Here is a 15613-nt window from a genome sequence, read left to right as displayed (position 1 = left end):
TGGAGGGACCAGTAAGTGCAAAGGCCCTGAGGCAGGAGCAAGGTTTGGAGAACACCCAGGAGGTGCAGTAGAGTGGGCCAGCGGGGAGAGGCGAACTTGAGCCAGGCAGACGGTGGTGACCTCGTGAGCTGCGGCGACGACTCTGGCTTCTACTCGGAATGAGGTGGGGGCCATACGAAGGTTTTACTTTTTCTTATTAACAGCTTTATTGACATATAATTCACATAGTATATGATTCACTCATGTAAAGTGCACAATTCAACAGATTGAATATATCCACGGTGTTGTGCCACCACCTCAACCATCAATTTTAGAACATTTTTCATCACCCCAAGAAGAAGCCTTGTACCCCTCAGCTGTCACTCCCACTCTCCCCCCGCCAGCCGGGGCAGGCACGCCTCTGCCTTCTGTCCCCACAGATCGGCCTGTTCTGGACGGTTCACTCGCGTGGAATCCTACAACACGCGGCCTTTTGTGTCCGGCTGCTCTCACTCAGGGTAATTTTCAAGGTCCGTCCACACTGTAGCAGGTGTCAGTCTGTCATTCCTCTCCCTGCCGAACAATGCTCCATTGTGTGACAGTCCTTGTTGCATTTGTCTGCTCGTCAGCTGAGGGCCGTTTGGGTTGTTTCCACCTTCTGGCTGCTGTGACTAGCGCCGTAATGGCCACGGGGTGCAAGCGTTCGTGGGGACACAGTCTTCATTTCTCGGGAGTACACCCAGCAGTGGACCAGCCGTTTCCAGACTCTTCTCCCAGCCCAACCCGCAGAGCACGAGAGCTGCCATTCCTCCACATCTGTGCGACAGTCGCGGGCTGTCTTCTGACCCTGGGAGGCTCGGAGCCGAGCAGCAGAGTCACCTGACCAGGTTGTTGCAGAACCTTCTGACGTCCGTGCTGACCACGCTTTACTATCACTCATCTCCCTTCTTCTGAGTTCGTGTCTTTCCTCATCCCAGCCCGGCCTCTTTCTAAATCGTGATGGTCTTTTCTCCCGCTTCGGAGGTCACCCTGCCCCCACCATCGGAAGCAACTCCCCTCAGCGAGGTCACAGCTGGTCACATGTGTCAAACGTCCTTTCATCTCTGCCTTTCTCTTGTCAAGTGATGGCGCTGCGTGACACAAGGGCCTTCCTGCTGCGGCCTTGGGGCTCTCTGGGGTAAGCGCCACGCACATCCAGACCTTGAAGTCTTAGTAATAAATAAAAGCCAGATTGGATGACATGGTCAAGGCGAGTTGGTCCTTGCTGAGGGATGCCGGTGTCAAGGAAGGGGGTGCATCGGGGCCAGGGCGCACCCCAGATTTTAGTGAATGGGTTAATTCCCAAGAAATACAAAAGCGATTAAAAATAAATAATCCCTACAGCTGATGGCCATTGAAAGCTTTAAGGAATTCAAGGAAACATATTAATTAATTAATCAGAGAGTTACTTGACTGATTAATGAATGAATGAATTAGCTAACTCATGTACTAGGTGCTAGGTATCGTTCCAGATGCTGGGGACACATATATTAGCAAAAACAGACCCGTTTCTCTCTCTTGGGAGCTGGGGAGACGAGGAAGTAAACAGATAAATGAATAAAATGATTTCAGAGAAAACGGGGTGGTGTGATGGAGAGCAACTGGTGGGCTGGGGCTCCCACTTTGCACAGATTAAACAGTGAAGGCTTCTCTGAGGAGTAGCCTTGGAGCTGACACCTGGAGGAGGAGGAGGAGTCAGGCCTGGAGAGATCTGGGGGAAGAGAACTCTAGGAAGAGGGAACAGCACGTGCAAAGGCCCGGTGGCAGGGATAAGCTGGGGCTCTTCAAGAACAGGAGGCTGCGAGTAGAGGGAACAGAGGAAGAGGTTGGGGGGATGGGGACAGAGAGGTGGGCAGGAGCTGGGTCACTCAGGGCCTTGGGACACCACCACCACCACCATCTAGCTTGTGCTTACACATTCTGGGCACTGCTGCATTTTCCCAACTCATTTAATCCTCACAACAGCCCTTGGAGAGAGGCTCTTATCCCCATTCGACAGATGAGGAAACAGGCACAGAGAGGGCCCCGCTACTTGCCCCAGGACTCTGGGGTGGGAAACCCCAGAGCACGAATTTCTCGAACCATTCTGGTCTGACACCACAGCCTTGCCCTCGCCGCCCTCATCTGGGTCAGGGGTTGGGCCCCTGCTCCTGAGGCCCTGGACAAGGTGGGTCTCCTGAGGGGAAGACAGTGCGCTCAAGGCTCTCTGGCCAGTACACAGGAGGTGCTCAATAAATACGGACTCGGGCCGGCTGTCCTGCTCAAGGATGGGCCTGGGACAAGGGGGCTTCCTTCCAGGGCTGAATGAGAGTTTTCAAAAGCCCTATTCTGAGCCCCCGGGGACTGGCCTGCCTCACCCCGGTGTTGGGGACGCAGCCTTCCCATCCCGTGTCAGCCTGCGCGAGCGCCTGTGCACTCTCCACAGCCGCTTCTGGAGACAGGGGACTGGCCTACACCAGCGGTCCAGGACCCAGCGTGGGGTGGGGGCTGCAGGCCAGGCGGGCGCTGTGCAGGGCTGCAGGGGCGCACAGCCCACCTCTCCTGTTTTCTGGGAGCGCTTCCCATCTGCAATCATCCATCCTTCATTGGCTCGCTTGCTCATCATCTGTCTCCCTTTTCGTTAGAAAGCGGAAACTTAGCTCTGCTGACTCAACCTCTGAGAGTCGGTTTTCTTGTCTGTAAAATGGGGCCATCGTGTGCGTGTGCGAGGCCCTGACGCAGGGCCCAGCCCCCAAAAGCTCCTCGTCCGTTCATCTGAGGCGTTTGCTGTGAGCAAGCGTCCCGGAGAGACGGCGCTTCTGCATTCTGCCCGGGGCGACGGTCAGAAGGCAACACATAAACCATCGTGGGCCGTGCCAGGTGGCGCGCGGCGATAGTGGAGGGGCGCCCCAGGAAGGCGGCGCGGTTTTGTTTTAGGCAGGGCGGCGGGAAGGCCTTCCTGATAAGGTGGCAGAGCGGGCGGAAAGGAAGGAGCCAGGCAGACAGCCGAGGGGACTTCCAAGACCAGGGTGTGCAAGGCCCCGGCCAGGAGGTCTCCAGGCTTGTTCCAGGGAGAGCGAGGCTGGAACTGAATATGCGTGCGCGCGCGTGCGTGCGGGGGTGTGTGGGGGGGAGTGAGGTCGCAGAGGCGGGGTCGGGGGCTCCGGCGTTCTCGGTGATTTGGGAAACTCCTGCTAAATGTGATCAGTGAGGATGGTGGTGAGAGAGGAAGTGGGAGGGTCGGAGGGGCAGGGGCGCAGAAGGGGGAAGGAGGATGGGGAGGAGGGGAGACACAAGAGGAGGGGGCGGAGGATGCAGAGGAGGGGTGAGCAGGGAAAGGGGGGAGCAGGTGAGGGTGAGGAGAGGGAGAAGGGGAGCCAGGCCCAAGCGACGTGCTGGCACGCGGGCCGCGAGGCTCCCTCCTGCCGAATGGGAAGCACGGGCACCGGGTCCGCGCCCGCTCCGGGGGCGTGTCCCCGCGGCCTGGCCCCGCCCCGCCCGACCGTCCGACCCGCGCCCCGCCCCGGCCCCGCCCCGGCCCGCGCAGGCCCCGCCCCTCACCGCCCCCGTCCGCTGGCGCCCGCCAGAATCCCGGTGCCCAGGGCGTCCCGGGGGCGGGCCGGCAGCGCGGGCGATGGCACATAAAACGGCTCGCCACCCACCGGGCCGCTCCTCCGTGCGCTGCCGTCCGGGGCCCGCTGTGCCGCTGCGGCCCGCGTCTCCAGAGTCGCCGTCTCTGTCGCCTCCGTCCCGGTTCCGGTTCCCCGCGGGCGCGGAGCCTCGTGAGCGCCAGGCGGCCGCCAGGGCGCGCAGACATGGGCAGCCGCACCGGAGCGCGCCGGGCGGCCGCGGCGCTGGGCTGCGCCGGGCTGCTGTGCGCCGTGCTGGGCGCCGTCATGGTGGTGATGGTGCCCTCGCTCATCAAGCAGCAGGTCCTCAAGGTGGGTGAAGGGCGCCGGCCGGGAGTGCGCGCGCGCGGCCCGGGGCTGGAGGGCTCGGGGCTGGAGGAGGGCCGGGCGCGCAGCCGGTGGGCTGGCGACACGGAGCCGGGATCGGCGCCTTGGGCCGGGTCCCTGAGCACGGGAGAGACCAGAGCGTTTTGGGATGGGCAGCTGCCCACCTCCCCGGGACCCTCCCCGACCCAGGCTGGGGTTGGGCGAAAAGGGGGACACCTAGAGGCTTTGCTGGAGGCGCAGGCCAGAGTTGGGCAGGCCTGAAAGAGAGACCAGCTGGGAACCTGACCTCGCCCTCAGGGCTCTGGGGCCAGGACGGGCCCGGAGTGTGGCCACTGTGTGGTGCTACCCTGGGGAGCCCAGGAGCGGCCCACGCGCCTGTTGCTGCTTCTGCTGCGGCCTGCTGCCGTGTCTGCTCAGATCGGGGCTGCACTTCTCCTGTTTCCTGCGAGCCCAGGAGGACGGGAGCCCTGCCTTCTGTGCGCCTGTGAGACTCACGTGGCCGCCTGGTGCTCAGGAGAGCACGCTCTGCTGTCCGCAATCTGCCCGTAGATCGTGTCTCCGGGAGAAGGCTGCTCCGTCCTCCCCCACCCGCCGCCCTGAGGCCGGCTGGACACATAAGCCGCTTTTCTCCCCAGACTGGCGCAGAGGCAGGCCCGAGCCCAGGGCTGCGTAAGCAGGGGCCCCTGGGAGCCCCCAGCCCGAGAACTTTCGTCTGCTGCTCCCCTTACATACCTCTGCCCTTTTAACCGGGCAGACAGATTAAGGCGGTCAGCTGGCCTTCACTCCGGCAGACTCTGCCCTGGGTATCTGGGCGGCTCGTTTGAATGAGCCTGGAGTTGCTGAAGGACGCGCTTGAGCTACAAGCATTTCAGAGCTCGTAAGCCACTGAGTCAGCACATGCAGTGCCTGGAGGGGAAACTGAGGCTCACCTTTGCCCAAGATCCAGCCAGATGCGTAACTGGGACAAAGATGTGGATGTTCTCACTTGCTAATCGACTTCTCCTTCCCTGGCTCACTTCTTTAGGCTGAGTTTCTTAAGAATGGTGACTCTGTGCCCCATGCCCAGCACGGGGTGCTTGGTAAGTGGCTGACTGGGTGGATGAATGAAGGCTCCATCTGCTTAGGCCCGGCTGCCTCCTCAGGGTCTGGGTGAGCAGTTGCCTGAGTCACCTGGGTCACACTGTGTCTTTTCTTTTCGGTTTGCAAATCTTGTCCTGTTAAGTCCTGTAAAATTTCGAGGAGATCCTGGCCAACGGTGACCCTGAGCGCTGGGTTCCTCTTTGTGTGTGTTTTTTTTTTTTTTGTCCCTGGGGTTGGCAGGAAGAACTTGTGTGGGGAAACTTCAGCAGAAGGCTTTGTTCTCCCCCATGGCTGCCACGAGGTGTGTCCCTGCTTTCCAAGGGGCCATGAGAGCTTTTGGTGAAAGCTTTCTGGCGAGGCCTGCACACTCTGTGGCTTCTGTACTGTGTGCACCCTGGAGAGACTGTCACTCTGGGGGTGTCAGCACGGTGTGCCGTCCTGATCCTGTGCAGAGAGCCTCCTGCTTTGGGGGGGTGGGGCGGTGGGATTTATGGTGTGTGTAGAATCTTGTCAGCCCAGCCACTCTTGGATTGATTCCAGGGTGTTTTCTTTCTAAAGCTTTTGATCAGGTTAAGGATGTCAGTTCTGTGTGTGTGTGTGTGTGTGTGCGCGCGCAGTGTGTTTGTGTGTGTGAGCGCACGTAGGCACTGCCTAATTTCCCACTCCTCCTCTGGGCTTCCACAGAGGAAAACGCCATCGTCCTCGGTCGTCCTCGAGCTAAGATTTCTGGGCTTAAAGTTGGGGGCGAAACAGCCAGCATCCTACGGGAACGTCCCAAAGGGGATTGGTTTGCGGCTGAGTGGCATGAAGGCAGGAAGGCAAGCCTGGCCAGTGATAGCCACTTCTTGGACAGCCCCGGCCGGCTCCGGCCGAGTGCCTCCCGGTGGAAGAAGACTACCTGTGTTCAGGGCCGGGCAGGTGGGACGCTTGCGGGGGGGGGCCGGCCGGCCGGCGTTTTCCTTGGCTGCACGTGTCCAGGCATAGCCTGAATGGGAGGCCTTGTGCTTCGGTTTCTATTTTTTCAATGCTTTCTGGTTAGTTAAAGAAGTCCGTATATAAAAGACATGAATTCTTGCTTGTAAAACAAATTCAAGTGGAATAAAAAAGAGAAAGTTTCCCCCATTTTATTCCCCTCCTCAGACAGCACCCCCAGCATCGGCATGTATCTCTCTGGACCTTTCTCGATAGACCCGTCCCGAGCACACATTTAGACACATGCAGGTACATTTCCTCCATAAATTGCGTGGTACTAAGTGTAAACATCCTGCAGCTGGCGTTTCAATGCACTGAGATGGCTTGAAGATTTTTGCATATAAACAACAGATAAGTCAGAACATATAAATCTATCACATTTTTTCTCTGCTTTCTGGAATTCCTTTGACGGACTACACACTTCATAATTTACCTGTTTCTCTATAGGTTGGTAATTTTCTCTGTCGTAAACACCCGTGCATACCTCTCTGTGAACATGTATGAACAGTTCAGAGGGCGGATTTCCAGGAGAGAAGCCTCTAGACCAGAAGGTGTGCCCAGTTTGAATTTTCCTCGTTGCTGCCCCATCGCCCTTTTGAAAAGCTCTGGCGTTTGCGTTTCCACCAACAGAGCGTGAAAGCCCCCAGTTGCCCCAGCTCTGCCCTCGGTGGAGGTTACTGATTTCTTGCTAGAATTCTGGGGCTTAGGCTGATGGCTTTGAGTTAATTTTCAGGTTGCTGCCGACTTTCAGTGGGGACGTGACGCGTTTTGAAATCCGTGTCAGTTTCTGGAGCCCAGGGTTGCAGACCCGGCTGTGCCGTGTGCCAGCCGGGACCTCAGGCCACTTGCCTCACCTGGCTGCTTCCTTCAGGCCGAGACCGGGTCGGACCTAGTTGGCCTCCTAGCAAGATTTTTAAATACAAAGGTGACTTCCTGTGTGTGGAAATGCCCTGGGTGTACCAAGTTTCTCACTTGAACCCCACCACTGCTTTGTGAAATAGGCCCAAGTGGGGGGGGCATTTTTCCTTTCTGCAGATAAGGAAACTGAGGCACACCCAAGGTCAGCCGCTTGCCGGGGTTTATCCAGCTCATGGTGGTGGTGGGCAGGAATCCTGATCGCCGAATCTGGGGTACCCTTCAGTAGGGACACAGGAAATAAAGTGGGAGCTCTTCAGCCAGTGCTGTTCTAGGTGAAAATTAGAAGGGAGCAACTGGAGACGTATAGGGTCTTAGCACGAATAGGGTCACAAAACCAAAACACATTACTACTTGGAAAAAGTTCTGTGGCTCTTTATGTTTAAAAAAAACCTCTACAAAACAGTATTTTGTATTTTCAGTAGGTTACTATTGGTGCATGTAAGAGCACAGAGAAAGGTGTGAAAGCCGTTACTCTCAGGGGAAAGGGAGGGGACTGGGGGTGTGGCCAAGGGACACAGGCTTTCTCTGTAATGCTCTTTTTTTTCCTCTTTTAACAAAGAGAATGTATTCATGTATTATGTGTTTACTTAAAAATTAGTAATGAGTCCATAGCTTTCCCCAAAGGATGGCCAAATGAATTAGACCGCCAAACACAGGAGGCACACACGGGGAGCCCTGTGGACGGGGTCGCTGGGAGAGGCCTTGGGGAAGAAGTGAGCCTCATTTCCTGTCCTTTCCCCGGGGGGTGGGACCGGATGAGAGGTGTTGGGAGTGGGATCGTGAATCACTGTGTGCCAGGCAGGGTTAGAGCATCTTTATAAATGTCATCTCGCTTGGTCCTGGGGGAATTCTGTGACAGGTCTCATGGTCATCTTCGACAGTGAGGGAAACAGAGCTGAAGAGAGTAATTTGCCCCAAGTGACCTTGCTGGTGTGTGTGTGCACGTGTGAGAAATGTCCAGGAGCACGAGGACGGTTGTATCCACTGCCTGGACCTGAGCCTGGCATGCGTGGCCCTCTGTGTTTGCATGGATAACAGATGCATGGTCCAGGTCCCTGGGGGTACATTTCTAAGTTACTATGTGTCTCTGGTCGCCCAGGGAAGCCCCGGCTGGTGGGAGGACACCCCTCCTGCAGCTGGGCCACAGGGGGAGGAGCTTGTCTGCTGGGCCACCAAGTGCAAAGATGGGCCTCGTGGCCTCTTCCACGTCCAGGAAGGAACCTGAGTCCCCTCTGCTGTCTTTCAGTTGGTTTTCTGGTTAGAATCAGCCTTCCATGCTTTATCCACTAATCTTGCCGGCTGCTGAAGTCTTCCCCCACCTGTGTACCCCATCTCAATCAGTGACACCTCCATTTGTTCCCCCAGGTGTAGAGGCAGAAACCTTGGGTCATCTTTGACTGCACACTTTTTTCTGATACCCCTGTATCTGGTCTGGCAGCAAATCCCATTGGCTTTACCGTCACAACATATCCGGATTCTGACCCCTTCTCAGCATCACCATGACAGCCTCCTCCATCCACTGCTTGGACTGGTGCAGTAGTCTCATGTCCGCTTTCCACAGACAGCAGAGACAACCTGTGCAGACACTCAGCAAACCATGTGCCCTCTCTATTCCTGTCTCACTCTGAGTGAATCCTAAGGTCCTTTTAGGGGCCTTAAGGCCCTCACAATCTGGCGCTCCTTTCCTCTCTCATCGCCCCACCTTGGCTCCCCCTGCTCACCTGCCACATTCATCTCCTCGATGTCCTTGAGCTCACCGAGCCTGGTCCCACCTCAGAGTCTCTGGCTTGCTTTCCCCTCTGCTTGGGAGGCTTATCCCCCAGATACCTGCGAAATTGCCTGTCCCATCCCCAAAAGCCGCTCCCATGATGTTATAGGTTTATGTGTGCATTCTCTTTCTCCCTCACGAGCATGAAGTCTGTTGGGGCAGGGGCTGTACTGTCACCGTCACTGCGGCACCCCAGGGGCCAGGGCCGGGCCGGAGCTGTGGCAGGATGACAGGTGACTGGCAGCTGCACCCCACCCCAGCCTCAGACTCTGTCTCGCCCCCTCCTCCCTCAGCAAGAGCCACTGAGACTGAGAGCCTTTGGGCGCCGTGCCCCACCCCGGGCTGCTCTGTGCCAGTGGCACGTCTCCTTTGCCCATCAGGGAAAAGGCGGGGCCGACGACAGTGACAGGGAAGGCCCGCAGGGTTCTGAGTGCTGCGCGGATTCGCTCCCTGTAGTCTGAGCGGCTGTGGCTGCCTCTCTGGTTGAGGGAAATGGAAGCACAGAGCCCTAAAGTCACTGGCCCCAGGTCACTCAGCTGGAGTGGCAGAACCACGATTTCAACCCAGCGAGCCTGGTGCCTTGTAGACACTGTCCTCCTTACTCCCCCACCACTCTTGGCCGTCCTCTTCGCTCCCCCCCCAACCCCCCGTCCTCCTCTCTCTCCCCCATTCTCCCCCTCGCCTCCTCCGTCCTCCTCTCTCTCCCCCGTCCTCCCCCTCGCCTCCTCCGTCCTCCTCTCTCTCCCCCGTCCTCCCCCTCGCCTCCGTCCTCCTCTCTCTCCCCCGTCCTCCCCCTCGCCTCCTCCGTCCTCCTCTCTCTCCCCCATCCTCCCCCTCGCCTCCTCCGTCCTCCTCTCTCTCCCCCCCGTCCTCCCCCTCGCCTCCTCCGTCCTCCTCTCTCTCCCCCATTCTCCCCCTCACCTCCTCCGTCCTCCTCTCTCTCCCCCGTCCTCCCCCTCGCCTCCTCCGTCCTCCTCTCTCTCCCCCGTCCTCCCCCTCGCCTCCTCCGTCCTCCTCTCTCTCCCCCATTCTCCCCCTCGCCTCCTCCGTCCTCCTCACTCTCTCCCGTCCTCCCCCTCGACCCCCTGTCCTCCCTCCGCCCCCCCATTTCTGAGCAGGTGGACTTGACATTGGGAGGCAGTGTCCTCCCTTACTCTCCGCATGGCCAGTGGGTGGCAGGGTGCTCCAGGCCTTTCTCCTCACAGTCCCCTCCACCTCCCGGGCAGCTGCCTCGCTGTGGCCCATGGTCCCGGTGACCCTCGGCCGGCTGTGCCTCTGCCAGTCCCCACCCGGGCTCCCGAAGCCCTGGACCCAACCTCGGCGGGCGGGGGCACGGTGTCGCAGCCTGAGCACCCTGGAACCTCCGCGTGGCCGCGCTGGCGCCCATGGACTTGACCGTGGCCAAGTGGGGGCCTCCCTTCTCGGTGTGCTGGGCATCGCAGCTGTGCGCCCGGCTCTTGTTTTCCTTTTTTCCTGCCCTGGGGCTTCCTGCTCCTCCCGGTGCGTGAGAGCGCGGCTTCAGGAGGCTGTGGACAGCTGGAAAACACGCTATTTTTAGTTTCCCTGCTCTGGCCTATTTTTGTTTCCCTTTTTGCTCCTGGTGGATTTACTTCTCTTTGGCTTTACAAGTGTGTGTGTGTGTGCATGTGTGTGCACACACGAGTGCTGATGTGTATACAAGTGTGCCAATTGTGCATGCATGACTGGTGACACATGAACCTGTGCTGGCATGCGCATATGCATGTCTGTACATGACCACAGGCCAAAGCATGTGTGGGCACACGTACACCTGCATTGCTGTGTGCCCACGTGTTGGCATGCATGTGCACTTGCAGGCTCAACACACACACGTTGACTGTCGTGTGCTCGCATGTTTACACGTGCGTACACATGCACAGCCTGCTCATGCATACCCACATGTGTTGGTGTGTACGGTTATGTATGTGGACACATGCACACATCTGTTGGTGTGTGTGCACACACCTGTGGCCATGTGTCCCACCCCGGTCTGGCCTTCCCGTGGCCTGGCCGCAGGGGTGTGTTCAGTGCGCCTGGCTCTTCCCATTCCATGGACCATTCGCCATCCCTTCCTAGAATGACAGTACCTGCTGTGTGCCTCTGCTGAGCAACTGGACATGATTAACTAGAACTCGGTTAAGCTCAGCCACCTGGAACCATCTCGTTCAGGCCGTCACCTTCCAGCAGACCAGTCGGAGTCACTGTTGAAGACCTGCTCAACGAGTTGCCCTTGGGCGCATCTTGGTCCCAGTGGAGACCTGGCACAGGCGTGTCTGCTCCAGGGGTCATTAGTGCCCAGAATGGTGAGCCTGTGTCCTTGGTCAGCAGAAGAGGGGCCCCCAGGGTCGTAAGCCATCCCCCAAGGCTGGGGGCACTGGGACACTTTGGAAAGGTTTCAGCCACGAGGCTGACGCCAGCAGGCCTTCCTGGCTCATCTTAGAGCCAGAGGATTGGGTTAAGGGGTGTTCTGCCCCCAGCCTCCTGTGCCATGAGCATCCTGCAGGCTGGCCCTGTAAACACATTTGTTGTGCCGAGAATTCAACTGTAGGGCTAAAGATAAAACACCAGAACAAAAGGAGTCCTTTCCTGTACCTCTTCCCCTCCCCCTACTTCACACTGACCTTGGCCCCCACTGGCCCCATGAGGCTGGAGCTGAAATGGGAAGAGAAACAAACACAACACAAAAAAGTTCATTCTTGGCTTTGAAGCCTTAAAGGACCCAGGAGCTGGCGACTCACAGGTTATCGGGGCGATTTGATCACGATGGGAAGCTGCTCGGTCTGCTCAGAACCTCCCCGAACCCAGAGGGCCCCGTGGGTATGCCATCTCATTTCCCTGTTTCCTTCTCCCTCCCTCCGCCCCACCGTTTCTTCCTGTTCACCTGGGAAGGGGGAAGGAACAGGAGTGGCCTGACCCCTGTTGGCTTCCTGACATTCTGGTGAAGTTCCTTCCACCTTTTCTGGAACCTTCTAGAATGACCCTTGAGACACTTTAAATGTCCACTCTCTTGGTTTTTCTTCTGCCTCATTTGCCTCCTTATGTCCCTGACCTCTTGCCATTGGGGTGTCCCAGGGCTTGGAGTCGTTTCCATGCTCCCGCATTCCCTGGGTGAGCCGTCTAGGCTCACGCATTGGGTGCTCTCTTGGTCCTGGCCACTCCCACAGTGGTATCCCGGCTGCAGACCTCTCCCCTGAGTCCCAGCCTCCAGCATCCAGTGGCCACCTCGGTACCTCCACCTGGGTGGTCCATGCCCAACTCTTCCTTGCCCCCTGCAACCCCGTCCCTCCGGCCATGTTCCGTCAAGCCGTAGCTTCTCCGTCCTCCAGCTGCCCAGGCCAGGAACCTTGGAGTAGGCTCGACTCTCCTCTCTCTCACTTCTTACATCGAACCGTCGGGAAGTTTTATCGCTTCATCTTCAAAACATGTCCCCGATCCAACCACTCGTCTCCACACCTAGGCACCGCCCTGCTCCGAGGTGCTGTCTGCTCTGCCCTGGATTCCTGCGCCCTCCCTTGCTCCCTGGCCAGGTCTTCTGAGCACGCCAGCCAAAGGGATGGCTCCTATTAAAATGGCGGTCAGATCTCCGTCTTCCTCTGCTCAGACCCCACAGTGGGCCACCCCATCCCCTCGGAGTCAAAGCCAAGTCCTCGGTTGGCCTCGAGGCCTGCACCATCACCCCCACCCTTTCTGCCTTCCCGTCCCCTTGGCCTTGCACGCTGGCCTTCTGGCCATTCCTCAGACGTTCTGGCACATTCCGCCTTAGCTCTTCCCTCTGCCCACAGCGCTTTCCCCTGGTGTGTGTGTGACTCTCTCTGCCCCCTCCCGGAGGCCTTTTGCCAGACCTTGCTCTCCGACCTCCCTTTCTCCTATTTCAGGTTCCCTCCTCAACCCCTGTGCTCCCAACCCTCCTGTCACCCACTGAGATACCGTGTAATTGACCTGCGCACCCCATTTACAGTTTATTGCCGATTTCTTCCCATGCAAATGTGGGGCCCCTGAGGACAGGGACCTCGGTTTTGTTCATCGCCGTGTCCCATGCACCCCGAGCCACGCGTGGCACGTACTCGGAGGTGCCCAAATATTTATGGAATGGACGTTTAGAGGACAAGGATGGTCTCCCAGGGAGGTTCGTGACTAGTGGCAGGTTGTGTTCCTGCTCAGGGACATAGGTCTCCTTCCCTGCCCTACACGGCCTGGGCTCCAGACCGAGCTGCCCCGTCTCTCGCCAGCTGCAGGGGCTTCCCCCGGGGCCGGCTGCTTGTGCCTGTGCACGCCACTCTGCCCTCCATTCTCCCTGCTGTAGCTGGAACGCTCTGTAAAAACTGCAACTGCGTCATTTGATGATCCTCATCAAAACCTTCTTGCATGTGGTATGAAACCTGTCCGCCCCAGGGCCTGTAAGCCCCTTCTTCATGGGCCCCTACCTGCCTCAACTCTCAGCACTCTCATCCTGCTCCTGCCTCACAGGCTTCTCTTTTCCTCCGACGTACCATGTTCTTTCCTGCCTCAGGGCCTTTGCACCTGCTGTTCCTTCTTCTGGAATGCTTTTCCCCCTAGCTCTTATGTTTGGTTCCCCTTTTATGTTTCAGCTCAAATGTGACCTCTTGAAGAAGATATCCCCTGACCACTAACCCCCCTTAACACTACCCCTGCCGTCACCTCATCTGTGTTATAACCATTCCATGTTATTCCCTTCCAAGCCCTCACCATTCCCTGAAATTATATTGTTCACTTGCTTGAGGTTGTTCCATGAGGCAGGGACCTCGTCTGACTTGTTCATGACTGTATTCCCTGGTTGGGGACCCTGGTCCAGGACAGAGACCTGGCTGGCGTGGGACCTTGGGCTGAGGATCCCAGTGGGGATCCTCGAAACCATGGAGTTTGGCGCTGGACTCCTCAGGTTCCGGCACTGGGTCCTCCACTCCTGTCTGTGTGCCTGGCACAAGCACCTGGAGCCTGGTCTCTGAGATGCGGTCCTGGATTCGGGGTCTGCGTCCTAGCAAGCCCCATCTGGATTCCAGTGACTTCTCTCTGATTCCAGTGACTGGCTCTTTCCTCGGGCTGAGCGTTGGTGTCTTCTGATGGACCCCTTCCCTGTCCCAACGTGAAGGGCGAGTGGCCAGGGCGAAGGGACACAGTAAAGTTTAGGACATCCGGGCTGTCTGTGGGTGGCGGGTAAAGAAACAGGACCTGTCCTGGCTCAGGCGCCCGGGGAGGCGTGGGGGCTGTACGGGGCCACCTCCCTCTGCCCACGTGGGGAGCAGGGGTCCCCACGCTGGCATCCTGGCCCCCGCAGCCTGGATTGCGGGTGGGGTGGCGTTTCCCTCCCTGCGGCAGGTAAGGCCTAAGTTCAGCATGCGAGTGGCATCCCTGACGCTTCACGCTCTTGTCTCGCCGGCAGACACTGTGGGGCTGGAGCGGGAGCCCCAGGTCCACTCTGCCGGTGGTTTTACCCCGTCCTGGATTGGGGGTGTGGCCCCCGTGCACCTCAGGCGTCTGCACTCAGGAAACCACAAGTCGCCCGGGTCGGCGTGGGCCTGGAGGCGCGGGGGAGCGCGGGAGGCCCCGCGGCCCCGCTCTTCCTCCCGGGGGGCGCGTGCTGCATTTTTTTGCATGTAAGCTTCCAGCCGCTTTAACTGGGAAACAAACGGCCGTCTGCACCCCGTGGGGGAGAAACTGCAGCTCTGGACTTGCCCAGAGGTCTCCAAAGGGACCCTGCTGGAGGGACCCCTCAGGGTAATTGGGACCTTTCCCAACAGCCAGGACAAGACTGGGGTGAATGCCCCATCGGCTCTGATTGGCTGGGCTTATGTCACGTGCTCCTCCCTCAAGCAGTGGGCTGCTCTGATTGGTCAGGTTTGAATCACATGCGCATCCTTGGAGCCGCAGAGAGAGGCCCTTTTTCTCCAAAACGCTGGGATTGAGGCGGCAGTGGGGTGGTGACCCCGAGGCAAAGGGAGGAGCTGTTAGCACAAAGCAGAAAGGGTGACAGGCAGCAGAAATGGTTGATGGGCCGTTTGCCCCCAAATAGCTTCCCCACCGCATCTCCTCGTTGCCTCTCACTGGCTCTTGCCATTACAGTTTTAGGGATTACTTTGTTTGGCTCCATTTGAGACCTCCCAGGAGGTGGTGGCTTATCCGCTAATCGTTTCTGTCCGGGAAAGTTTCATAAACTCTTGGGTCGTTAGATCTGGAAATGGGGTTTTCCTCAGTTCCATCTTTTATGTGTCCTTTGAGGAAACCGAAACCCAGAGGAAGCAGGGATTTATGTCAGGCCAGGGAGCAGAACAGCAGCCGTGCTGGCAGGGCCCACGGCCGCAGGCGAGCAGGGGAAGGGCGACGCTGGGCGGAGGCCAGGAGGGCCGTGCAGGAAGAGGCCCAGCAGTTGCCGCAGCAAGTTACTTAACTCGAGCCCTTCAGGCGGAGAGTCCCCGGGCTCGTCTGTACCCCTCCCCACCCAGGCCTGGTGGCAGGATGGGAGGAAGTGTTTGTTACAAACTGGGAGAGATGTCGTGGCTGGCGCCGTGTGCAAAAGTTCGGGCTTTGGGAGACGTGGGGGCGGGGTGGGGGCGGGGTGGGGGCGGGTGGATGAGCCTGTGTCGGAATCCGCCAGGTGCAGATGAGATGATCCAGAGCTGTCATAGCCGGCAGGTGTATTCTGCAGTGTGACCCAGTACACCTGTCAGCAGCAGTGTGGGGACGAGTGGCTGCCAGCCTGCTGGCCCTTGCCCCAAACCCTGGGGCACACCCTTCCTTGCCTAAGTCGGTACGGAGGTGTGTGGGAGAGGCATCATCTGGACAGCCAGGCCTGTGGCGTCTGGGAGCATCTGTTTGTGTGCCAAGAATGTGCCCTGGGAGCCCTTGTGGGCACCTGCCCCCCGAGTGAGAGGCGTGGGGCAGAGTG

General features: G+C 58.5%; 1 protein-coding gene across 6 annotated transcripts in view; it reads left to right on the top strand.

Moving 5' to 3' along the window:
• The first annotated feature begins 3503 nt into the window (after positions 1–3503).
• Positions 3504–15613, top strand: part of SCARB1 (scavenger receptor class B member 1) — a 71163-nt gene continuing 59053 nt past the window's right edge. For 2 of the 6 annotated variants that reach the window (XM_070629304.1, XM_070629303.1), the window contains exon 1: positions 10786–11012. In XM_070629304.1, the coding sequence (XP_070485405.1) occupies positions 11010–11012 (3 nt within the window). In that variant the 5' untranslated portion in view covers positions 10786–11009. Of the gene's footprint in view, positions 3939–3985; positions 5033–10785; positions 11013–15613 lie in introns of those variants that run through there. The other 4 variants (XM_070629300.1, XM_070629299.1, XM_070629302.1 and 1 more) reach the window with 4 other exon arrangements.

The sequence above is a fragment of the Equus przewalskii genome, chromosome 7, assembly GCF_037783145.1.
Source record: "Equus przewalskii isolate Varuska chromosome 7, EquPr2, whole genome shotgun sequence".
Classification (NCBI taxonomy): domain Eukaryota; kingdom Metazoa; phylum Chordata; class Mammalia; order Perissodactyla; family Equidae; genus Equus; species Equus przewalskii.
The sequence above is the reverse complement of the archived record's forward strand: the minus strand, read 5'-3'. Positions and strand labels throughout refer to the sequence as shown.